We start from the raw sequence: 27691 nt of genomic DNA, 5'->3' as shown, positions 1-27691 counted from the left end.
CCTTTTTTTTCCACTTTAATCTCATGTATGCATAATACGCTTAAATACTTCGTCAACTGCAAGCAGCTCTCTCGGGGGGGGGGGGGGGGGATAAGAGAACACTCAAAACTACATGACACGTTTTCCATATGTCTTTTTCTGCATAGTTATTTAATATTCTGGTGCTCCCTACTGTTTGGAGGGATGTTGGGTTCGTGTGGTTCATTGGTTTACATCAATATTCAAAAGATGCCATTGAACGACCTCTCTCTGATGTGAGAGGGCTCTAAGTTCGTCTAGAATGGGGGACAAGATCACCGTGTCCACAGAAGAGATCTGCAGATGACCACATGCTGGGTATTTCAAAAGGAGTATGGCAAGGAAGGACGGTGAGGGCTTCCCCACTAAGCCACAAATGCCGGAAGAATCAGGTCTGCTCGACCTGACTCAAAACTCTTAGTTTATCTATAACTTAATAGTCATTTTCAATTCAAATATTTTAAAAGGTCGCTATGTTAACAAAGTTTAAGTGAAAATGCAAGAAAATTTTGTTATACAACTTTTGGTCCACTGCCTTGCCACATAAGTTCCTCTCCTTAGATGCACAATTCTTATAAAACTCCATCTTCCCATGCAGTACTAACGCTTTAGACACACAAAGCCCCTCTTTCCTTCCACCTTCACGCACATCTGTGTGCATGCGCTGAGTATCTTGGAATAAATCCAACCAAGGCAGGGAGAGATTTAGACAATGAAAGATTTAAGACCACTGAAAAAAAAAAAAAACCCTGAAAGAATAGATCACCTATGCTTGTGAATTGGTAGGGTTAATAACTGTGAAAATCTATAGTCAGTGTGATCCATACCAAAATCCCAATGCAATTCCTTCATAGAACTTGAAAAAATGAAAAAAATTAAATCTCATATGGAAACACAAAAGACCAGTAGAGCCAAAATAATCCTAAACAATAAAACAATCTGCTGATCATATAACCATCCTAGATTATAAAAGTCAGCATAGTATTGGCAAAAACATTGATCCATGGAAAGAACTGAAAACCTACATACAAGCCTGAACTGTAACAGGCACCTGAGTTTTTACAAAGAGACCAGAAATACACGTTGGGTAAAAGATAAAATCTTCATAAATGGTGCTAGTCAAATTGGCAACTCCAGGTACAAGAATGAAGCTAGATCCTTATCCTCTCACTCTGCAAGAAAACTAAACTCCGAATGGATCAAAAACTTCAACATGAGACTTATACCATGGATCTGATAGTAGAGAAAACAGGAATAGGGTTTGACTCAGTGGCACAAGAAAGGATTTCCTGAGCGGGGAACCCAAGGGTATAAACGTTAAGACCAACAGTTTGACAGGTGGGGCCTTACTAAACTAAGAAGCCAATGTACCGCAAGGGGCTACAGAATGGGACAATCTTTATTAGACACGTGTCAAATAGAGGGTTAGTGCCTAGGATATATAGAAGACCAAAAAAAAAAAAAAAAAAACCAACCAAAAAAAGCAAACAAACTCCCAAAACACCTGAACGTCAAGAGAAAGCAACAACAACCAAATTAAAAACTGGTGTGTGGAACCAAACAGAGTTCTCAAAGAAGAAACAAATGGCTGAGAAACATTTTTTTCTAAATGTCTGACATCCTTAGCTGTTGGGGAAATGTAAATTAAAACTCATATTATCCCAGTCAAATGGCAAGAAAACAAAAGCAAAATCCCCAAACAGATGATGACAGATGCCGATGTGGATGTAGGGGAAACAGCTGTTCTCTACCGGTGTGAGGGCAAAGTTGTGGCAGCCCACGGTGGGAACCAGTGTGGAGGCTTCTCAAACAGCTCTGCCATCTTGGGCATCTACCCAATGGACCCTGAATCCTGTTACGAGGTACCTGATCGCCCATGTTCAGTATTATTTTATACATAATAGCTAGGAAATGGACACAGCCCAAATGCCCACTAGCTGGTGCAATGAATAATAAAAATGTAGGGGATTTACACAATGGAAGATTATCCAGAAGTTAAGAAAGATGAAAGTCCACAGGCAAGTGGACAGGACTGGCCCAGAAGCATTCTGAGTGAGACAACCCGGACCCAGAAAGACAAACATTACAGTTTTCCTCCCATTTCTGGGTATTGGCTTTGAGTCTTTAGATATGTGTGCTTTATTTGGAATAGCCACAGAGGTCATAAAATTAATAAAGGAACATGGAGGGGAGTCATTTAAAGGAGGGGGAGAGGAAAAGGGGGCAAAAGGGGGAAGGGGGAGTAAAACAACCAGAATGGGAGGGCAGGGTGGGGGAATACAGGGAGGAACAATAAGACTAAGGACATTTTTTAAAAGCCATATGGAAATTTACACTGTAGCAGCTTCCTAAAACATATACATACACACAGAACAAAACTGCAATGGACTTATGCACTAACGAGGTGATGAAACCTCTCCTAGACACCAGGGCCCAGCAAGTGGCCAGTATCTGGAAAGGGTTACCTCTTTGGGAGGATTGGGCCCATGATGTCCTCATAGTTCCAGCAACACTACAGGCCAATACGCTTGGCTACCCCTAGAATGAGACAGTGAGACCCTCCTGCTGAAGACAACCACACGCTTCAATCATAGGACATAAAATAGCAGTCCTGGTCACTTCCTGGAGGTTTGGTGTCTACTGGGGTGGCTTACACAGTGCTGGCAGGTGCTGTGTAGACGACAGGAGGGAAAGAAGTCTTCCCCAGCTGTGAACCATGAGAGCTACAACAGTGACCTGGCCTGACAGGGAACTGTGCTGGAATGCCATAGGCCCTAGAGAAAAACCCACCAACTATTGGGATTTTAAAAAAAGGGAGGACCCAAAATTGGTTGGGTAGGGAAGGCAGTGGAGGATCTACAGAGAGCTGAGGGAGGGTAGTGCATACGGCCAAAGTGCTTTGTTTGAAATCTTCGAGGAACTAAAAACTGAGAAAAATCTTAAATATTTTGTTTTATTAAATATATTTTATAATTCTGCTAAGTGGTAGATAATATTAAACTGACCCGGAATCATCATTCCCATAGATTTGGCACATCCTCCCATCCTCATCGGAGAAGCTTCTTTTTGCAGTAGGTGAAAGTTAACAGAGACCCACGCATGGTCAAGATGCAAATTATAAGACTGGCAGAATGCCCAGCCATAAATGAGACAGCCATACCAACACCCCTCCCCGACCAGGCAGACGAGTGGGCAGAATGATTGGCAGACCCGAGGTGGGGGATGACTAGGAGAGACTGTCGCTTTCCTGACACAGCAGGACAAAGGGGCAACTCAAGAGGCTTTGACTGAATGCCCCAGACCTGTGCAACCCTCAGCCAGACAAACACATGACGTGGAGGGGTGCAAAGTCCCACCCGTGACAGAGCAGCGGCTGTCAGTTGATAGGTGCAGGGAGAGGGGGAGTTGAGCTTCTTTCGTCACATAAGCCCTCCCCCGGTACATAGACCATATTCTAGTGGAAGGGCACACATCCAAGAACCGTACTTCATGGGTTGCAAAAAAAGAGAGAGGACCCGAGGTTGGGTAAATTAGGAAAGGGAGCGTGGATCCAGAAAGAACCAAGGGAGGGCGGTAAGTATGATCACAATATAAATTATTCAAATCTTCAAGGAACCAATGAAAAATATGAAATAAAAAAAATTCAGTTCTGAGAATTTCAACAGCAAATCCTTTCATTTCAGTACCACAGAGTTTCCTTCTTTTTCTTCTGTGTTCTCCTGGTGACATAGTTTGCAGTGCAGTGGACAGAAGGCCAAACAAGAGTCCTTCTCCTTGTCCTCTCTCCCTTCATTAGTCGCGTAGCCATAAACCTAAGGTTTTCTCTACTGCTCCTTCCTGATTGGACTACAGTGCTGACAGAACTGGCTGAAGGGAGCCTCTGTCAAGGGAGGAATCTGTCGCTCATACTCGCTATTCCAAATACGTCTCTTGACTAGAGACTGGGTCTCTTTGGTTGACACGTCATTTAACGATTCCAGCCGTTCTTCCTCCTGTTTGCCTTCCTTTCCTCTGTTCTTTCCATCACACTGACAGGATGTCGAAACTGTCTCAATTACCCTTAAGCCTATACTCCTCTCGTAGTTCCCATTAGGCCTACATCGTCCTCCAGTTACCCATGGTCTATACTCTTTTGACAAATAGTTCATCGCCGTTTCTCGGATTATTATTCCTGTCCTGACTAGAAACAGAATCTAATTTTCTGTTTGTTTTCTGGCCTTTGTTTACAGACCAGATTTCACACTGAACCCAGGTTGGCCTCAGACTTGGAGCAATCTTCCTGTTCCAGTCCTCTCAAGTGCTGGGATCTCAGGCAGGACCCCATGGCTGACTTCCAACCACTCCTTTTTTTGGTTGTTTATGTTTTAGCATGGGCGCTTGTCTCAGACATTGTGTTTCTAAAATGCCACGGCTCCCCCGAAGTTACACAGTGTCCTTTCCGCACTAATTGCCCGCGGTCACCTAACATGAGTATGAAGTATGGATTATGAAGGCTTCGTCATGTCCTTATGAATTATAAGCAGCATTATTTAAAAAAAATGCCTTCGCATGAAGTCCACAGAGCCAAACAGCTTGCTATTCAATTTCTTTTCTTTTGAGATAGCGTCTGGCTAGTTTCCTCGCAGCTTGGCTCAAGTGAGAGTTGTTTTGAAAGAGAACTCTCAGCTGAGCAAAGGACTCCGAATGAGTCTGCAGGCATTTTGTTAATCAGTGACCTGATGTGGCGGGCCTAGCCCACCGGTGGGTGCAACTCCAGGCAGGTGGTAGTCCTGGGGTTTATTGGAAAGGAACTGAAGCAAGCCAGGAGAGCAAGCCAGCAAATAGCAACCCCCATGGCCTTCCGTATCAGCTCCTGCCTCCAGGTTCTTGCCCTGATTGAGTTCCTGTCCAGACTTCCTTCAGGGACAGAGTGTGGTCTGAGAACTACAAGGGTGAAATAAATCCTTTCTTCCCCAAGTTGCTGTGAGTCATGGTGTTTTATCACAGCAATAGAGTCCTACATACACAGATGGGGTCTTCCCCTTTAGGCCCAGGCTAGCCTCAGACTCGGGCACTCCTCCTGCTCCAGATGCCTGCGTGTTGTTATAGCCGTGTACTGCTCTGCGCTGTACAAACTGAAGCAGATTGTGTTCGTGCTCTCTTTAAACCCTTGACTCTCAAAGCAATGTGTCCAGCGTCCTTAACCTCTTGTTTCAGGTGCCAGGCGTAATTCACAACCATGTTTTCGTCATTGCTATTTTCAAATACTTGATATGTGGTAATTTACTCATTGTCCACGTATATATCTACTATCAGGGCCAACATAGCTAACGCCATTGCTTGTCAGGCAACACCTTTTCATTATTAAGCTTCCATGTTATTGATTATGTAGACTTTCTGATCTCCGTATTATTCCTTCTCCAAATACCTGATGACATGTGGAGAGGATATATGAAGGAACAAATGATTGTACCAGCAAATGGCTTGTGACCTGGCTTTCACTCACCATAGGAACAAGGGAAAATATGAGCACGTGACTTACCATTATGTCCTGGTAGGGAATACACTTACATTTTGCTGTACGTTTTTCTAAGTCTCAGTCAGAATGAACAGTGTATTCCAGGGTTGCTTTTCAATAATTTTCTGTTTTAATAATATGAAATATAAACCTTACATATAGTTTTCATTATTCTATATATGACTTTTTAAATTTTACTTAATGACATTTCTGAAACTTAAGGTGTGCAATTCTATTTTAGTTTATATCACTAAGTTGGTTAGAGTTGTTCAGAGGAAACTCATTACAAATATGGCACCCAGCTAATTTACCTTTAACTGGGCTGGGAAAGATTTGACGAAGATGTCTTTCTGCTCAATTAATACCACAGAAAACAACAGACTAGTTGTCTTGGAGGTTTGTTTGTACTGACCTGATCTGAGAATGTTCCATCGTCGATGCTGCCGCCCCTGGTGACCCAATCTGTAATTTACAGTCTGGAGCCTGTAGTCAGGAAAGCATTGGCATTACCAAAGTTATTACATATCTAAAACAGAAAAAACAGTAGTCCATTTTGAATCATCTTAGAAGGTAATCTGATGTATGTGACTGAAAATATGTAGAATACTTAAGAGGTTTTTATAGCATCTCATGCAAGCCAGGCCATTGTTGTAGGTCACAGGTTTTGTATCTGGCAATACTGGTGATTTACTTTTCTCCTCCAGCATTCAGAGGACCTTCTAGCAACATGAATGGTAGTCCACTAGGGGGATGTTCTAGCTGGGTACCAGCTTGACTTCTCAATGTTTTTTCTTAGATGTGTGTGCTGTGATCCAAATAGCCATGGATGTTCCGTCTAAAGGTAGGGACCAGGAGAGGAGAGAATCTCATAAGGAAATGGAAATATAATACAGTGTTTATAGAGGGGGAAAGGAAAAAGCATAGGAAGAATAGTAGGAGGACGAAGTTAGGAAGGGGTAGGAGAGCAGGCTAAATGTGGGACGACAAGGAGGGGACAGTTAGCACTAAAGGCCTTCCCGAAAACCTGCTCATTACAGGAGCTTCTTAAAATTTTTCATTTTAACGATGTGTGTGTGGTGTGTGTGTGGTGTGTGTGTGTGGTGTGTGTGTGTGTAGCTTGTAGAGGTCAGAAGAGGCTGTTGGATCCCCTAGAGCTGGGGTTACAGAACGCTGTAAACCACCTGTTGTGGGTGTTGAGAACTGGACTCAGGTCCTCTGGAAGAGCAAGCCCAGCATTTGGTAACTGTGGAGCCTCCTCTCCGCTCTCGCAGATACTGCCATATTTCTTTAATTCGGAAACATTCACTGTCACTATGAATTGACATGGACCCTTTAATTTCCCCATCCCAGGCCCCCTTTCAACAACCTGACTAACAATTTGTATTGCCTTTGTATGCCATTATGGTGTTTTTTTTTTTTCCAAAATAAAACAGAAGTCAAAGAGAATGTGAACCATGAACAATAAGATGGTGTGGCATACCCTTGTAACCCCTGCTCTCAAATAAGAGTGGGCCCAAGAATGAGCCCAGGGCTAACTAGACTGCAATAGTGAAGCCTTACCATCAAATGTGTGCCAAGCTTGTATTGCTACTTAAGTTCGGTAGTTTAAGTTTGGTATTGATCCTCTTTATTTTACTGTCTCAATATTTCAATTTTAAAATTAAGCAAGTATGTATTTTGGTGAAGCTAAAGTGATGAAGCAATGAATATATGAATTGTGGATCCTTATAAACTAATAATAAGCCCTGGGCCTATTGCTAGACAGCTGAGCTGGATGTGGCACATAGCTGTGATTGCAATGCTCAGGAGGCTGAAGCAGGAAGACTGAGTACAGCCTTAGGACGGCCTGAGCTACGTAGTGAGGTCTTATCCTCCCCCACAAATATCGAGAGGTTTGTGTGCATTTGCATATGCATTTATAACCACACATATCTAAAGCTATTGTCTAAGGGTCACTAATCACTGTGATGAAACACCATGACCAAAGGCGACTTGGAGAGGGAAGGGTCTACTTGGCTTACATATCCTGAGTCACAGTTCCCTGTGAGAAGCCAGCCATGGGAATCTAATGGGGGCAGGGACCTAGAGACAGGTCCCTAGTCTAGTGTAGAAGTCAGGAAGGAGTGTTGCTTGCTGGCTTGCTCGTCCTGGCTTGCTCAGCCTGCTTTCTTATACATCCCAGCACCACCAGGTTGGGGTGTCCTCCCACATCAATCTTATTAAAAAATTACCTGGCAGGCCTTACATACAGTCCAATCTTATGGGAGCATTTTGTCATCTGAAGTTCTGCCTCTCAGATGCTCTAGCTTGTGCAAGTTGTCATAAAAGCTAGGCTAACAGCTAACAACATCTATTCCTACATTTTTTGTCAAACTATAACACCTATATTTCTTGAAGGCATTATACACTTGTAAGTATAAATGTACGGATTAGCAATATTTTAAATTTTCACTCAGTCGCCCATACTTATATAAGTACACTGCAAAATTACGTTCACATTTACATGTTTTCTGGTAAGTTACTATTCTTAAAATCCATTAAAGCTGTTAACCTGAGTTTTCCTACATCTCAAAAGAGAGTTCAATAAAGTGAGTTTGAATTATAGTCTTGGATTCTACAAAGTGTGTGTGTGTGTGTGTGTGTGTGTGTGTGTGAGAGAGAGAGAGAGAGAGAGAGAGAGAGAGAGAGAGATGCTCATTCATATTGCAGCTGGAGGAAGCCATCAAGTGACTTGCTATAAAAATAAACCATCCCTGCCATATCCGCTTCAGAGAGGGTCTCTCACTGAATCCAGAATTCACCAATTTTTCAGCTAGCTGGCTACCCAGTCATCTCAAGAGATCTTCGTGTCTGAACCCTTCATCACAGGGGTTAGAACTGTGTAGATTGCATTTTTTGTGGGGGTGCTGGAATCAGACCCAGGTCCTCATGCTTTGCACAGAAAGAACTCTTATCCACTGTTGTGTAGAGGTTTTCCCCTGAGATTTAAAAACCCTTCACGTCTTGGGGGGAAGCTTATTAAGATGGGGGTGTGTAAAAAGGAGGGGAAGCAACGGATGATCTCAAGAGGAGATGAAACATTCTATCCCTGCAAGGAAGCTCCTCAAGCTCAGGAATAAACAACTCACCGGGCTTCAGGAAGTCACTGAAGTTGAACAGATCCACTAGATCCCCTCCTCCCACATAGTTATATAAGCAGTAAGTAACACTGAGAGACATTTTCTGTCTGGTCAACCTCCAGAGCAGAGACAGTCAGCACTCTGGAAGAGATTCAGACCAACCGAGGAACACCTGGAAAGGACTCTCAACTTGCTGCGTTTTCTACAGACTGTGTGCAGTGGGCTCCAGGTTCCCAGCTTTGTAAGCTGTGACCCATACTGGGGTAGGCTTTGGTGATGTAGCTGTCCTCGTTCATTTCTGTCCTTTTAAGTACCTGCCAGTCGTATTCCTATAAGTTCCTTGATGAAACATTGGTTCATGGAGTTGGACTGTTGGTGATACCCTGACTTCAGTCTGTCATCCTTTCTCTAAGCTTGAGGTCAGTAGACATTATTCATATCTCCCCAGTAAATATATCACACAGCACCCACTGGGTCATCTCTCATACCCCTATACACACACTACAAAGTAGATTTTCAGTTTATAGATGTATATTTCTATTGTTGACTGTCTGGTGCATCAACAGTAAGCATGTGAACACGCTGTTTGGGAAGGTAGTGTTGGAATACTACTTGAAAACTATTTAGGTTGATACAATCATTGGTAGCACTGTGTGACTTAGTTCATACTTTTTATTCCTGTGTCTTAGTAACCTTGAGAAAGTCAGCTAGAGCAAATCCATACTAATGTTCAGCATTTGTGTTCTACATGGTGTTTCCACGTCCTTCTCAGAGGGGAAAACATTTCAGACCATGCATTAGCTGACCTTTCGCACAGGAAAGATGGACAGCAGTTGCCAACATTTCTAATCCCCCTCAAAAGAAGAATCGAAGAGCAATCCCCTAAGATTCTGAGTAGTATAATATGAAGGAAGGCAGTGTCCACTGAGGAGCCACTGTCTGTCCACTGAGGAGGCCACTATCTGTCCACTGAGGAAGCCACTGTCTGTCCACTGAGGAACCACTGTCTGTCCACTGAGGAGGCCACTGTCTGTCCACTGAGGAGGCCACTGTCTGTTCACTGAGGATACCACTGTCTGTCCACTGAGTAGGCCACTGTCTGTCCACTGAGAAGGCCACTGTCTGTCCACTGAGGATGCCACTGTCCTGTCCACTGAGGAGGCCACTGGTCTGTACACTGAGGAGGCCACTGTTCCCTCTTTCCAGAAGGACTGAAAGAAACTGGCAAGATGGAGACTTCAAGGATTTAGGGGAAGAAAGATAATAATCCTATAGAAACAAGCACATCATTTATTGGGAAATGAAAATCGGTATCTCCATCTAGACATGCAGCTCTCAAATATATATATATTTCCATCGAGACTTTAAACAAAGTGGTATTTACAAAATCCCACCTCTCTCATAAAAGGAGACAATTCTCATGACAGAACCTTTGTTTCTGAAGTAGAAACATATGATTTCTCTAGTGATGACATGAATCTCATGAAATAAACTTGATGTATGTGTAGGATCCCTTATAATATATAAGACCTTCAGGTTCCCAACAGTCAAACAAAATGCAGAATGTAGAGGTCAAGGTTAGACAGAATAATGCAAAAATATAAAAGGTCTCAAAAAAATTTTAATGTATAGAAGTGGAGAGATAGTACGTGCTAATGGAAATGCTTTTGGAATGTTGGATCTTACCAAAATGATCCATAGATTCACCACGACCCTAATCCAAGTCCCAGGCAAGTTATTTCATGGGCACAGACAACAGAGAGAGGTGTCAAGCTAAATTATTTATTTAAAGAAAAAAGGTCTAGAACAAGCAATGCTTTTCACTGTTGACAAAGAGCAAAGTTGAATAGCTTTTTATGATTGTTTTATGAACCATAAACTATTGAAATCATGAAAATGTGGCACTGATAAAGAAACAGAGAAATAAGCCCAAAGAACAGTAAAGGAAGTTCAGCATTAGATCACATAAGTTAGTTTTCCTTTAAAAATATTTTGTTGGACCTCACTCTCACCACTGGATAGGTCTGTCAGAAAATTAACAGAGAAATAAGGAAACTAACAGATGTTATGAATCAAATGGACTTAACAGACATCTATAGAACATTCCATCCAAACATAAAAGAATAAACCTTCTTCTCAGCACCTCATGGAACTTTCTCAAAAATTGCACACACTACGTAACAAAGCAAACCTCAATGGATACAAAAAATGGAATAATTTCATGTATCTTATTCCAATCACCATGACTTTAAATTAGAATTCAACAGCAACACTATTTCAGAAAACCCACAAATACATGGAATTTAAACATGCGTACCTGAATCTCAATGGGTCAAGGAAGAAATAAAGAAAGAAATTAACGACCTCCTAAATTCATGAAAATGACCTCACAAACATACCAAAATTTATGGGGCACAATTAAAAGCAGTGTTAAGAAGAAAGTTCATAGCACTAATGCCTACATAAAGAAGCTGGATAAATACCATACTATTCAATTAACAGAACACCTGAATCTCTAGAACAAAAAGAAGCAAGCTCAACCAGAAGGAATAAACACAGGAATAATCAAATTAAGAGCTAAAATCAATACAAGAGAACAATACAAAGAATCAATGAGACAAAGAGTTTGTTCTTAGTTAAATCAAAAAATAGAAAGACTTATCAAAACTGACCAAAAAGAAGAGAGAGAATATCCCAATTGACAAAATCGGAAAAGAAAGAGGACATAACCAAAGAAACACTGAGGAATTTCAGAGAATCATGAGGTCATATTTCAAAAACTGTACTCCACAAAAATTGGGAAAACTTAAAGGGAAATGAAATTTTTTCTGGATAAATAGCACTTATCAAAATTAAATCAAGACTAGATAAGCAATTAAGTAGACCTATAACTGATAAAGAAATAGAAAACAGTCATCAAAAAGTCTCCCAACCAAAAAGCAGCCCAGGGCCAGGTGGTTTCAGTGGCAGAATTCTACAAGATTTTCAAAGAAGACTATTACCACTACTCCTCAAAATTTTTCCACACAATAAAACAAAAGAACATTTCAAATTCTTTTATGAAGCTACAATTACCCTAATACCCCAAACCACACAAGATATTATTAAGAAAGAGAATTACAGACCAATCTCCTCATGAACATTGATGCAAAAATACTCAATAAAATATTGGCAAACCAAATCCAAGAACACATAAGAAAACTCATCCACCATGATCAGTCGCTTTCATCCCAGATGCAGGAATGGTTTCAATATATGAAAAATGAATGTATCTACCATAGAGAACATGCCGGGAAAAAACACACAATCATCTCATTAGATGCTAAATGGTCTTCAACAAAATACTGTATCCAGGGAGATTCAGGAATTCAGAAGCTGTGTCTTAAGAAATGTTAGCCCAACTGCAGTTACCCTAGACCCAAGGCACTGAAAGTGCCACATGAAAACTTAGGCAGAATTCCAGGCACACCCTCAAGATGGCTGTGCTGGCTGTTTTTATGTCAGCTTGATACAAGCTACAGTTCATTCAGAAAGAGAGACACTCAACTGAGAAAGATGCCTTTGTAAAATAGGCCTGTGGGCAAGTCTGTAAACGCATTTTTTTTTAAAATTGATGGTTGATGTGGAAAGCCGAGTTCACTGGGGACAACACCACTCCCAACACAGGCCGTGTGGAGCAAGCCAGTAAGCATCATTCCTCCATGGCTCTGTTGAAATTCCTGCCTCCAGGTTCCTGGTCATAGTCATGTCGTTTAAGAGTGGTGCAGCTCCCAGTTCTCCAAAGCAGGCGATTGGAACCCGCCCACAGTCACCTTGCGCGTCACAGTCGCCTGCATGGGTGGAGTCACTTACCCCATTCCCTTTGCACTTCTTAGTGGCATTACAGTCATTTCTTGTTAGATCAACTTCTTGGCAAGTTCTGTTTATGCAATACTAAAATTAAACATAGGATATTTCACGGTCACAAATGTCACATAAAATAAACCACTATTTGTAACACAAAAGGTACATATTTGTTGCATAAAAGATGTCCAAGGCCTGCTTATCCATTTTGCTTTGATTCCAATACCAGTGTTCTAGTTCTCTAAAATAGCCCCTCAGCAGCAGTGATCTCAAAGCAGGAGGAAGCCTCCCTACCACCAGAGCTAGACAGGACTATGTGTGGTTTGAATTCTGGATCCCTCCAGATTGAACTGACTGAAATCCTCATTGCATTTCCTACACTGTCAATATTTGTTATGGATTATTAGATAAAAGTAGAAATTGCCCCCCATTAAGGCTGACGAATAATTTTCTTATGTCTCAAATACAATTCATAGTTGTTTAGATTCTTTTGCGGTGGCATATATCAGAATTATAAGGTAAGAGAAATAGTTTAACTTTGTTTTTTTTTTTTTGGCAATTATCAAAACCTTGTCCTGTCAAAGTAGCAATCAAAATGGTAATCGGTAATCTGAGGGTATTTAATTATTTTGATCTCATTTAACTTTTCTATTTTGTTGGGCTTGTAGCTTATTTTCAGTTGTTGACACAAGATGTAATTAAGTAATTCACAAAATGAATACATCAAATGTGGGTGAAAAATGAGATCTTTGTATTCATTTCAAAATTAAAACATGTAACCAAAATTTATAAATCATAAATTATATATACTAGCCTTTCTTTGATCCTTACATTCAATATTCAATGTAATATTAAGTTTTCTAGCTGGAGCAATTTAGATATTAAAAAAGAAAGAAAAGATATTCAAATCATAAAGGAAGTAATAAAATTTGTTTGTTCGTAGATGACATGATCATATATGTAGGATCTCCAATGTACAGAGACAGACTCTACAGAGATGCCCATGCCAACAACAACGCAGACTGAACTGACTGTGGACAGATGCTATGTAATCACACACGGGCTTGTAGACTGCACAAAGATATCTATTTAAAATACACACAGGCTGACAGATCACACACAGATGGCTGTGCAAACACAGGCTGACACACTACACATAGATGTCCAAGAAAACATACACATAGATTGACTGACAGACTGTAAAGTAATGATCAGACCAAACACACCCAGGCTGACAGGACTGTCCCCAGATTTATCTACCAGCACACACAGTCTCATGCTTGCACACTGTTGCCTTTGCAAACACACGCCGACTTACAGACTGCACATGGAGGTAGTGCAAGCACACACAGATTGGTAGACTACTTACAGATGCCCGTGAAAACACACACTGACTGATTGATTATACACAGATGAACGTGCAAACACACACAGACTGACCAAGCTCCACGCAGATGTGTGTATATAACACTCGCGGCTAACACACTACACACAGATGAGCATGGAAACACAGGAAGTGACAGAAGGCACACAGATTGGTAGGCAAACATATACATAAGGGCAAACTACACACAGATGCCTGTGCAAACACCACAGACTTACAGATTACATAGAGATGACACAGGCAAACATACACACACACTCTCACACACACCACAAAACTCGATACATCAATGAATTCAGCGTTTCAGGATAACACACCAAGTTGAAAAAAAATCAGGTACATTTCTTCCAATTAACAATGGACAATCCAATAAAAGATATTTAAAGCTTTTGTCTTTATAATAATAACAACACAATATTTACTTAGAAACAAATTTAGCCTAGCAGGAAAAAAGAGACAGGTTTGGGCCATAGACTTGAAAAGCTAACCCCCGCCCAGCCAGGCAGAGTCACCTGTGTCCCTGACTAGGAGCACCACGCTATCTTTCTACAAACTAACAAGTGTCACTTTTAGGAATTTATTTGGCAAATTCTGCATTCACAAGGCAATCATGCTTGGCACTCTTGGAAGTTTGTCTGTTCCCACTTAGATGATGAGGAAAAATCTGGCATGCTGCCCTGGCAGCCGTGGAGTCTGGGCACACTATCTGGGGTGGGCTAGGTCCCAGTGCTTGGAGCTCCTATCTCGTAGTCCTGTGTGGAATTCTGATCAAGGTATCTGGAGCTACTAATCCTACTGGAAGGGTCTGAGCTGAAAGATACACCTTCGTTAATGGCTGACTCCTCTATTTGGGGGTGGAGTTCTATTCCTCCCTGGTCATCTGAGTAGGGGCTACGTGCGTCTCAGGCTCAGAAACGGTGGGGCTTCTCCATGCCTGCAGCTCACAACGCCAAAATATTCTAAAACAAGGGAGACATGCCCGGTCCACCATGCAGCACACTTCCCTAACCTGGTATTCCAAATTTCTCTCTTATTCTATGGTGAGAAGTGAGCTATTAGATGGAGCTCATGAGGAAGTTGGCCACACAAGACAGCCAGACCCAGGAACTGGGTATCTTAGCACAAATAAGCATCTCTGGGGTTCAGGAACCTCTGATTTTGGAGTTTTGAGTTGGCTCTGTACTCTCCCAGTAAAGGGTTGAAGGTCACAGTTGGGCGCTAAAGTGTTTATAATCACTACTTTTAACCTCAAAGGGCTGTTCATGTGTTTTCAAAGCCCTCATCCCCTAGATAAAGTCTGAACTTTAGTTCTGTCTTTGTATAATGACTACGTGAGTGTGATTTGTGCACGTGTACATTTGCACGCACAGCTATGCAAACACTTAAGAAACTGTCTCTGTACAATAGCCACTAGCCATGCTTTCCTAGGTCAGCTTCGGCTCTTCCAACTGTTCACACTTACGCTCTGATCTGATCAGATACAATAAGCACATGATTTATTCAATATGGATATGGCTTGCAGCGAAGCGAGGTGAAGTGAAAACTCAGATTTTACTACTGGAAATTATTAGGTCTAAAAATAATAGCACTTGGTGGTTAGTAGACTTATGTCAAAACCATGTACTTTTTAGCAGGGCAGTGGTGGAGCACGCCTTTAATCCCAGCACTCGGGAGATAGAAGCAGGCCGATATCTGAGTTCAAAGTCAGTTTGGTCTGCAGAGTGAGTTGCAGGACAGCCAGGACTACACAGAGAAAGCCAGTCTCAAAACAAGCAAGCAAACAAACCAAGCCCAAGCCCATATTTTTTTTTCACATAGGGACTGAGAAGAAGCAATGCAACATGCTAACTAAGGCTTATTTGACACCATATCAGAAAGGAACACAAGCTTCAGGGTCAAACTGTGATCACCGTCCTGGAACACGGCTGTGGTAATTACACAGCGAAACGTTAGCCTCAGCCTCTTACCATCTGGGGTCCACACACAGTGCCATCAGCCACAAACGCATAATCTCTGCCGTCTGACCTCATAGATAAGCCAGGAGGCATGGACAGGCACACGCTGTTATGGACGTACGAATATACCACGGACCGGGCTGTGCTTTTTTGATTCTTGTGTGGCTGAAAGCAAGCTAATTTCCCACAGAGAACATCCCTGGAAATGGAAAGGACAAAATTCTTCATCACTTTTCTTTTCAGTGACCCCAGCTTCCTTAAGTATTCCGTGGATAGGGGCATGAATGCTTGGCTCGTGTCGTAAAACCGGAAAAATGGCACAGTAGCAAAAAATGTAAAAAAAAAAAAATGTTGAAAAAAAGTAGCAAAAAAAATGGCATAGTAGCATGAAACTCTGTTTCATGATGCTATAAGATTTTTAAAAACATAAACGGCTAAATGCAAGCAGATTAATTAGCACTGTGGCAGAACTGCGATGTGTATACTTAGTTTACACATCTACACGTGACTTTATTTTCTAGTGCAGGTCTCCATGGCCACTTAGGCTGACTTTAATACAGTTCGGCCGGTCTGGACCTGTCACCTGAAGTTTCCCAGTGGTGGCAAACCACGTTTCCTTTCAGTATCTTTTGATTATGTGCCATTATTATATATGTATATATTATATGTGTGTATATAATATATATATATAATATGTATGTATATTATTATACCCCATAGAATTTCACAATACACTTTGTCATTCAAAACCGTGTGTACATACGTGCTCATGCGTGCAGGTGTTGCATGTACATGGAGGCCGGAAGACAGCAATGGGGTTAGTCTTCAAAGTGCTAGTCACCTTTACTTTTTGTTTTTCGCTGGCCTCAGGCTCACCGAGTAAGTCAGGCTGGGTGACTAGTAAGTCCCTGAGAGCTGCCTTCTCTCTCTCTCCCCCAGCACTGAGATCACAGTGTTGACCGCCACATCTTAGCCCTCTTCCCATGGGTTCTGCGGCTCCACTCAAGGCAAGAACTTTATAGGGAAGCTAGGAATTTTCCCAGCCCCTTGTTGACTTTTTAACAACAATACCCAAGTAAAATTCTGGCAGCACTTGCTGCAGGGCCATCACTCCCAGTACAGATCCAGGAGCAGTTTTATGCTATAAAAAACTATGTTACAATATTCCAGTCGAGCCACTGAGACAAGTTCTGTAGCTTTACATATCAGTCATTTGGAAATAACAAACAAGGTGAAAATTTCTTTTCTCTCAACAATCATCTGTTAAAAAAAAATCAAAATACCCGCTTTAGGATACCTACAATGACAGACAGACTTAAAACATGAGCCAATTTTAATAGTTAATTTAGAACAGAACACCCTATTTTCTGAAAAGTGGGCAGTTCCTCTTAATAAATTTCATGCTATTCCTCATTCAGTCGAAGTCTTAGGGGGGTAAAGGGGGAAACTGGAGGAAAGTGAAAACTCTGGATTTCTATGAGATTACACACACGTACACATGTGTGCATGGTGTTCATGGCATGTGCGCACATGAGTGTGTTCCTGCATGCATGAGAATATTTTCCTGTCATACAATTTGACGGTTGTTTTGATTTAGTATTTGTCTCTTGTCAAGCAGCGGGACTCAGAAAAACCACCACACTTTACATACATACTTTTGTCCACATGGGGATGAATTTTTAAAACCACAGCTTGCCAGCTTTTCTCGTGGTGAATTAACTTTTTCAAAACAGGCATAGGAGGCGCCTTGAGAACCTAAAATGGGAAACACGTCCTTTAGGTTATTATCCTTAATGCAGATTACGTGCTCTTTAGTCACGGACTAATAAACTGTCCTTTCAATATAGACATTATGCTTTGCTTGCTTTTCATGGGCAACCTGCCAATGTCATAACACAACACTAGTGCTAGTAGTTACATTGATGTATTTACGTATTTCTTTGTTGTTTTGAAACAAGGTGTACTATACATCTCAGGCTGGTCTTGGCCTTGAAAATCTCCTGCCTCAGCCTCCTGAAGGTTAGCATTAGATGCATGTCCATCTTTGCCTCCTTAATTTTTTTCTAAAAATATGTATTTTGTGTGTGCCTGTGTATGTGCATTGTGCCTGTGTGTGTACATGTCTCTATATGTAGAGATCAGAGTGAAAGATTATGTATTGCTCCTCAGGCACAATCCACCTTGCTTTTGATTTTTTGATTATTTTATTTATGTGTATACATGCCTATAATATTCAATCCTCTAAACTGGTAATCAGATAAATAACCCAAACAGGCCTGAACAATTATAAGAGTGATTAGAAGGCTCTCTCCCTAGAGGAAGACGTACAGGCAATCAATGGCTGATGAAAGAGGGAAAACCAGTTTTTCCTGTGTCAAGCTCTCAGGTAATGTTACTCAATCCCAAGTAATCTTAAACACATGCGCATAGGCGCAACACCAAATGGGCTCAATTGGCTGTACTTATACTACATATGTGAATATGTTTGAAACAATAAAGAAGAGGTCATGAACTTGAGAGATGGGGGGACATGTGAGGAGTTGGAGGAGCAAGGGAGTATGGAAATTATGTAAATATAGTGCTCGTGTATGAGGTTATTTAAAAATTACATTTAGAAAGAGTTTAAATGGAGTTAACTTAAAATAAGGCAACTTAGCTCCAGCTAGTTTTTATAAGGTAACAAGTCCAGTGTCAGGGACAGCTTGCCTCTTAGTGAGGTCCTATAGCTCCCCAAACATTATAGATTATGGCCATTGCTCTTGGCTACTTTCCAGGACTTAACAGGAGGATCCTGTAGCTGAAGATGCTACCTTACTGGCTAGCTTTAACGGTGCTAGTACACGACATGCATGTTACCAGAACAAAAAAGTCGTTATCCTACTTATCCATCTGTGATCTTGTACACTACAATTACAAAGGCCTGGCAAGACATGTATACTGGTACACAAGTGGTACAAATGTCTTGGGAGTAACCAATCACTTTCTGTTCAGATGTAAGGCCAATCCTGTAAGCTGGAACATATAGCTGGTACTGTAATTTGGGATAAGAACATGTGGCTAGACAGGTCATATTGCCTAGGGGAGAGTCTATTATTCTCACAACATTACCTAGATTCCTAATGACTTATGAATATACCCATACCCACTCTATCTGGAGTATTTTTCTGAAGGCTCCCTCCCCATAGTCAGGGCCACCCTTCATGTTGACTGTGGCAGATTTTTCTTACTTCTTCTTCTTTAAGAAGCTCTGTCTTAATGAAGTTCCTCTCCATGTTTAATTGGAAGCCAATCTTTTCCTTTAAAGCCCAGTCGTGTTATCCCAGACAGGAACTCTGTCCCATCCTAACTGTTCTCCGCCGACCTTCAAGTCCAGTCATAGCCGACATGTCATGAGGCTCTCTGCTCATCCTGAAGTGTATTTCCTGTTATTTCCCAAACCCATTGATCTGGTGTCTAACATTGTCATTGTAAATCTGTTATGTATTCGAATTTTTTAATCACTGACACAAATATAATCATATTGGGGTACACTAAAAACAGCAGCAGGCATGCAGGAGTCTTATCTGGATTTCTCTAAAATGTTATTTGAAAAAAATATGAATAAGGTCAAGACAGGAGGATAGTGAGTTCAAAAGTCAGCCTGGACTATATAATAAGAACTGTCTCAAACAAACAAAATTGTCACAAATCAGAAGCAAGAGTTTCTGGCCAGATAGCCTGTGGCTGCTATTGCATTGGCCATTCCTTGGTCAGAAAGGAGGTTACATGTGGATGGGCGTTCACTCTCATCTTTGTAAGGTTCTTGTTTTCAATACTGGATTATGAATGTGGTATATAATAGAAAATTAAGGCATCATTATCTTCTTATTTGCTATTCATATTTTAATATAACAGAGAAATGGGCAATATACTTTTTTCAAACGAAACCTACATGGCATTTTTTCTTGGAAAATTTCAATCACGCTTTTAATTTTTTTCTTTAATTTCAGTTTAGCCCTCCTTAAAACTGTGACCCAGGCTCTTCCTCGTTGAGGCCCTATGGCGTATGATATATACTCTACGGAGCAGTCCAAGTGCAGCACAAATACAAAGAAAGCAGTACCTTTTCCAAATAAACTGACACACTGGTCATGGAGAGCTTGGCACTGTCCGTTGTAACAGTACGCAGATCCCAGCCTGCACAAATGGCCGTTCAGCGCAAAGGTGTCAGGAACACAGTGGTTAGAGGATCCATTGCAATATTCTGTGAAGTCACACTCTGGGTCAACAGCCTTCCTACAGGGAGTGCCTGCTGGTGACAGCTAGGGACAGGAGAAAAAAAAAGATCAGGAGCTGCAAATGAGCCTATAATTATTGGTCAAAGGAGTCAGCTAAACATGTCTGGTTGTGGCCGAGGGACTGACACCTCCCCAGACTAAGAATTCTAGAAAGGGAAAACCAGGTAACTATCCCCTGGGAAGCCCAGAGAAGGGCAACTGTCTTTGTGATAGACACAGATCCCCACAGACAGCAGGTAGGGAGCCACCCACAGCCTTGTGAACTTTGACATGAGCAGCATGCGGATTGAGGAGCACAGAACAATTGGTTCCACCTCTGATGTTGGCAAGACCCGGAAGCCAGGTTCAGCTTTGACTCTTACTAGCTTATTCGTGTGGGAGAGACAATGCATCCCTTTAATTTTTGCAAATTTGTAATGAAGATGACATTCTCATTTAATGGAACATGTGCTTAGAATACTGCACAATCAACACATCTCACCACTAACCCGTTATTATTCCAAGAACAAAGGGGTCTCTCTGCATAGTTCAGATGCATTTTATGGCTGGTTTGAACACGTTTCTCATCTGTTGCCATCCATAACAAAATTTATACTGTCCAAATGTTGAACTATCCTATGTATTGAAAACACAGATACACACACACACACACACACACACACACACACACACACACACTATAAGCACCTGTAATTGAACTAATGTTTAATAATGAAAAGATAATTAATAAATAAAGTAGTATCTTTAAGGAAATGAAAGAGAAAAGTCACAAGTTAGAATTCCATACCCTGGAGCTATACATCAAGATGATTGAGAGGACCAGCAGGACACTTCAGTGGACAAACGTGTCTGCTGCCAAACAGGATGAGGACAGGGGCCCAATACCTGGAGACCTCATGGTGGAAACAGAGAACTGGCTCTTACAATTAGCTCCCTAACTTCCACTTATGCTGTGGTGTACACATGACAATTCATACACACTCAAAATAATTTTTAAAAACTAATGGGAAATAAAGCCTTTCCTAGGCAAACAGTAGCTGAGAGAACCCACTCTCGGTAGACCCAGACGATATGAAATAGTCAAGGGAAGCTTTCAGGTATGAGAAATGTGGCATGAGGACAGGGGTATGGCTCAGTGATAGAGCACTTGCCTAGCATGCACACAGGGCAGGGGTGTGGTTTGGTATTTGCCTAGCATACATATGCCTAGTATGAACACAGATCTGAGTTTAATCTTTAACAGAATAAAGAAACAAACCATTAAATAAGGGAAGTGCAATTAAAATATAAGAAATATGATAATCCACAGATATTTTGCAAAGGGAAATGAACAGAGTAGAAAATGGAGCACATGGTGTTATCTTCTTTCTCCTGGTATGTGAACTAAAGGATACGAAGGTGGCAACAGCACTGATGACTACAGGAGTATTTTATGCAGTATCTGTATAGATATGGCAGAATGAAAGGGTAGATTATTGAATCTACCCTGAAAAGAGAGAAGGGGGGATATAGATTTGTTCACTATGTAAAAGAGATTTATTATGAGAAGGTATTATGCAATTAATCAAAGATTATTAAAGTCTGGGCAACTAATAGAATAATAGCTAAGAAGTCTAAATGTAAAGGGGTAAAAGAAAGATGTAAATTAATGATTTTACTTTGTGTTTAATTTACAAGCAACTTAAGTATCATATGTTGGAACTCAGAGTAGAACATTTTCTTTGGGAAAAATCATCCTTCCATTTTCTAAAAAGTTTCAAGTCCACGTGCTGAGGATTCAGCAGGGTCCCATGACAAGTAACTAGCTGAAAATGAGTTGCTGCTTCTAATACTGACTGCTATGAATATGTCACATGACCCTGCACCGGGGAATGTACTGGATAGACCTGGTGGGCGTGTCCTAAATACTGCTTATGAATATATCGTGTGACCCTGACCAGGGACTGTACTAATAACCTGTGGGCGTGTCCTAAATCTGCTTATGAATATATCGTGGTGACCCTGGACCAGGGACTGTACTAATAACCTTGGGGCGTGCCATTGTGAGACTTTCACACTACTCATCAGCAGAGGAGTGATGGACTGATCAACCGCCGTGAAAACAGGATCCTATGTGCATTATCCAAGATGCTCAGTTGTGATGTTATCACAAACGGGTCACGTGTGATGTTTCTGTGAGAGCAAAATGATAAGAAGTAGGGAAAACTTGGTGAGTGATAGGGACTGTGGACAGACTCGGGGCAGACTGTGGGAAGACTCTCTGTGAACTGACTTTGGGAGGCTGTGGAACCACTCCACCCTTCAGGAGATGCTGCTATGCTGTTGATTGTGCTAACACTTAGAAACTCTCATTAACCAAGCTTTACTATATTAAATTAATATTAGATAGAAAAAGTGAGCTAGATAATGAAGCAAGCCTATAATCCTGAACTTGGGGAGGATGAGCTGGAGGATTTCAACTCTAAAGTCAGCCTAAAGACCCAAGGCCTGAGATAATGTACAAGGCCCCAGGTTCAAACTTCAGCACCACAGGAAGCTGAGAACAATTGGGGGGAAGGAACAAATGCATTTTTTTTATATATATTGTTGATTTGCAAGAATGGGGATCCTGAAGTAATTCCATCATGGAGCTTCCTCTCTTCACCCACCACACATTGTGTTAGGGGAGTAGTGTTTGCTGTTGCGGCTGCAGTTTTATGCCACAAGTTATGTGCGTTTGTATAATAATAAAAAATGCATGCAACCAGGGCTGGTGAGATGGCTCAGTGGCTAAAGGTGTCTGGTATCAAGCCTGAAACCTGAGTTCAATCCCCAGAACCTGCATGGAAGAGAGTATGACTGCAAGTTATCCTCTACACACACACACACACACACACACACACACACACACACACGCCTGCAACAAAAATTAATTAAAAGGTAATCGTTGCAATGCCAGAACCAATCCTGGCTGATCTCCATGTGCCTTTTACTTACCACCCTGTGAGTGCTTTGCACTGTGTTTGTTTTGTCTGCTGTGTCCACTATAATTTCCATCAGCCATCATTTATCTGACTTTGTGAGTTATCTGACTATTGACACGCTCCATGATGTTGTGTACATCGTTTATCCCATTTGAGCATCTAGAAGATGATCAGCTCTGTGGTTCCTATACCACAGACTCGGAAGCACCAGTCTGGGATGTCTTCTCTCAAGCTCGTGGTAGTTTATCATGGAATCTCTAGAGCCCACATTCTCTGGATCGTTCCACGTGGTTTTAGTTAATCTCGTCTTGCATTACTGCGGCTCAACTTCCCTTTGCTAAGTACTAGCCACTCACCTCACAGCTTGGCGTGCAGCAGCGCCCAGAGCCACACTTGGCAGAGGCTTTCAGCCTGCACGTTTCAGAGTTGCAGCACTCTTTAAACTGGCATTCCTGCACTTTCGGAAGAAAGAGGATTCCAGTTAGGACAGATGCCCCAGCTCTCCTTCCTTCTCCCATTCTACTCCTCCTTTCTGAGACAGGCTATCATGTAGCCAAGATTGCTCTACTGTGCAGTGGAGGGTGCCAGTGACCCCCCTCACTTTCCAGCCCCCACCTCCCAGGCTCTGGGATTTTAGGAAAGCACCACCACCCACAACTTAGTAACTTTTGCTTTTATCTCAACTTTAATTCGCATGTTGTGCTCCTAATTACATTCAATGAAGCTTCACTCCCCTCAGCTTTTATCATTTCTAGAATTACCGAAAGTATGTGTGACTGAGAGCACTAAGGAAATCGCATTTAAATCAGTTGTTGATCTCTAACATGAAAATTTTGGTAACTGACTCAGAATTTACTAAGATGGATGCATTGGGGTCGTGGGGGAGTGTGACTTTCCAGGAGAAACACAAACTTTCTTCAGTACTCTCATTAATGATTTCTTTGCTACACATTTCTATTGAGAATGAAGCTAAACTTTAGGAAGGAAACCAAGGCACATTAAGTATCTATTCATGGGACACTTTTCCCATTAAGAGTGTTGGCAGTGGCCTGCCTATGACATAAGACATCTCCGTTTGCTCACAAAGTAACAGAATATGGAGTTGTATATTAAGACGGCGTTGGAGGCTTCTGGTGCCATGGTTGTTGGCAATGCTTCTGTGATACTGTTGTTATTCATTTCACATGGTTAAAATGACCCCCACATCTCTTGATTTCTCCATCTAAGGCATATCAGTCTCTCTTGTTTTCTATCCTGGAAATTTCAGGTCTTTCTGATTGGCCTTTACTCTATGGATGGTTCTGACTACACATGAGATAGGGGACCAGTAAGGAAGGTCTATAAACTTCAGAGTAGAGCCATCTCAGGAGGTCACAAGACATTGAAAGTATCAGTTGTAGATTTTGTTTATAGACTAGGTTTGATCATTGGGAGCAGCAGTAGATACAGTTGGCATGACGGGCAGTTAAGCCCAGATGGAATCAGAAGTCTCAACCTGCAGGCCAGTTCAAGGTCATACAGGGCTACACAGAACCATGTCCTACAAAAGAGATGTGGGAAAGCAATTGATTTATCTTCATTCTCACATATCAATTTTACGCTAAAGATGCCATGATACGCCCAGCATGTACTATGACAACATGCTCTGTGCTCCTTGGATTAGAACAACTGTGGCCAGACTTGAATGTCTAGTCCTCACCGTGTCGTTGCCACAGTCACACTCCTCATTAGCTCCCACAATTCCATCACCACACACGGGCTGACTCTGTTGTAACTCTTGCACATTCGAAAGGTTACCGAGACATCGCTCAATAAATGTTGAAGCGTAGTGCTTGTAGTCATGCATGCTACAGTTGCTAAAAGTCTTCACCCCACTGGAACTCCTAAAGCAAATTAATAGTCTCAGATAAATAAACTTAGCTACTAAAACACGTTTAGACAATGCTCCATTAGTAAATCATAGAACCCACAAGATGAAACAAATAGAAATATATACTTCAGTAGAGGTTAAATGTTGTGGAATAAGATATGTCACTGTGATTGGTTTAATAAAAAGACGAGTGGCCAATAGCTAGGCAGGATTTCCAGGCACAGAAGATGCTAGGAAGAAGAAGGGTGGAGAAACCAGCCAGACACTGATATGGTATTTCTCTCTGTATGCTGTGAATATGTTTTTTTAAGCATTGGTTAATAAAGAAGCTGCGTTGGGCCTGTGGCAGGGCAGAATCGAGCTAAGCAGGAAAACTAAACTAAATGCGGGGAGAAAGACAGCAGAATCAGGGAGAAGTCGTGTAGCTTCCACAGGAGACAGATGCTCCAGAACCTTGATGGTTAACCATGAGCCTTGTGGTAAAATATAAAATAATAGAAATTGGTTAATTTAAGATGCAATAGCTAGCTAGAAATATCCTTAAGCTATTGGCCAAACAGTATTGCAATTAATATAGTTTCTGTGTGATTATTTTGGGACTGGGCAGCCGGGAATGAATGAGCAGTCTCCACCTAATAGACATGGAATGAGTTGGACACACACATGTAAACACTTTATTTGCTATCTTATCAAGCATAATTTAACATTCCAACTTATAATGTAGACATTAATAAAAATATTTCAATGTTCATCAAATCATAAGATCAACATTGGAGAACATGTATAAAATTAGTTACAACTGGGGGCTAAAGAGATGGCTCAGCAGTTCTAAGCAGAGGGCCTGGGTTCGATTCCTGGCATTCACATTGTAGTTCACAACTGTAATTTCTGTTCTAGGGGATCCTGGACCTGATGCCCTCTTCTGTCCTTACTGGGCACCAAGCATGCTCATAGCATAAAGACATACATGCAGGCAAAATACACATAAATAAAATAAATAAGTATAACAAAGAATTTAAAGATAAAATTCATCATAAAAATTCTTACACGGCTCCCTGTTGCATTATGCATGGAGCTTTGGGACAGGAACAATTATTGACATCATCATATGATAATCCTATTTGAAGGCCAATCAGTTGAGTGATAACTACCGACAATCCCTCCAAACCTATGTCTTCTGGATACTAAAATAGAGAAGATTAAAGAGAAAAAATATTATGTAATAATAAAACAAAAGCAAGTGATAAATGTCTTTGCAATCACAAAATTTTAATCTCTACTTCTTTTTATATTGAGCATACCTTGTAATGATTTACTTTGCTATGTATATCTATGGCTACTTTAATTTAGCTGTATGTTTTATTTGTACATTTATTGGTATAAAGTAACAAAACCCCCACAAAACTACACATACTGTAGACATGCGTGTAACTTAACACAGAAAAATTCTATGAGTATGAAAAAAGCCTAATAGGTATGCTTCCTTAATATTTGTGATATCTAAGTTTGAAATCCTAGTTTTGACATTTGAATATTAAAGCCAGAACACGCCATAGGGAAGACACCCAATTGGGGAACACCAGATTTTGAGGTAAAATATAGAATCTGGGGTCTTAATGCTCAGTAACACGGGAGTCATGGTCTTCTTTTATAATTGCCTAACTAATATAAACTATTGAATAAAGTCATTCAGAGGAAGTGACTCTCAAAATAAAACATATAAATATTGGATAAAGTTATTCAGATGAAGAGACTCCTCAAACTAAAAAAACCTTTCAAGTTAAAGTGCTCAAAATGATTTCAGTCACAAAGCCATCAATCAGTATGATTTCTGCAGATTTAAAAAGTGCCAAGACACATCCTTCTCTGGGGTCTAGCTTAATTATCTACCATGGAGACTGAAATAGGAATAAAAAGCCTCCATCTAAAATAACCCCAAGGCCAGATAGATTCATCGCAGAATTTTACCTAACTTTCAAATAAATTATTCAGAATAATAGACATAGAAAGAACAGTCCAAACCTTCTATGAAACCAGTACACCGATCCCAAACTGAAAAAAAAAAAACTGTATACAAAAACCAAGTAGACAGAGAGGGAAAACTTGGAATCTCAAGCTCCGTTGATCAATCACTCCAGTTCCAATCTCAGATGAAGACAGCCATTGAGAAGCAGACTGTAAATCAACACGGACCCTCAGCCAGCCCAGGAAGCATGTTGATTTTAGTGTATATCCCACCTGTTTTATTATTCATAGTTTTGAGGACTCAGTATCCATATCTATTTGTTCCTCTGGTAAATGTCAGTGTAGAAGAGCAAAGTCTTTTCTAAACTGTCCCCTGCCAGAGAACCACTTCCTATTTTGATTATGCTTTCTGAGCATGAGACCTGACTGGACTATTACACGGTTGGCAAACAAATCAGACCAAATCCAGCCGCTGCCTGCTTTCATGGACGTTACAACTAAGAACAGTTTTTATATTTTAAAATACCTTAAAATTTCAAGAGAAAAACATCTTTCAGTACATGAAAACTATATGCCATTCAAATATGACTATTCATGAATAAAGATTCATTGGCACACAGGTGACTCGAGTTGCAATGGTGGTCACACTGAGCTCTTGTAACCTGTTAACCTCTGAGCTAGACTTTCTCTCATACTATAAGGCACACAGTACAGGTGAGATCATTATAGGAACTTTAAGCGAGAGAAGCAAAAAGCCTGACTATGGTGTTAATTTTGTCAACTCGCCACAATCTAGAAGC

The 27691-nt window shown here is 41.0% G+C and overlaps 1 protein-coding gene across 1 annotated transcript in view; it reads right to left on the bottom strand.

Moving 5' to 3' along the window:
• LOC119811635 (disintegrin and metalloproteinase domain-containing protein 18-like) overlaps positions 1-27691 on the bottom strand; it is a 52552-nt gene that overhangs the window by 5997 nt on the left and 18864 nt on the right. Inside the window, 13 exon segments of the mRNA XM_042054927.1 lie at positions 4757-4914; positions 5023-5132; positions 5928-5963; positions 5966-5997; positions 6000-6023; positions 6026-6041; positions 12487-12567; positions 15829-16015; positions 17472-17571; positions 19919-20117; positions 23413-23508; positions 24756-24939; positions 25974-26110. Coding sequence (XP_041910861.1) covers positions 4757-4914; positions 5023-5132; positions 5928-5963; positions 5966-5997; positions 6000-6023; positions 6026-6041; positions 12487-12567; positions 15829-16015; positions 17472-17571; positions 19919-20117; positions 23413-23508; positions 24756-24939; positions 25974-26110 — 1360 coding nt within the window.

This window comes from Arvicola amphibius, chromosome 4 (genome assembly GCF_903992535.2).
Source record: "Arvicola amphibius chromosome 4, mArvAmp1.2, whole genome shotgun sequence".
Lineage (NCBI taxonomy): Eukaryota > Metazoa > Chordata > Mammalia > Rodentia > Cricetidae > Arvicola > Arvicola amphibius.
This window is presented reverse-complemented; position numbering and strand designations above follow the sequence as displayed.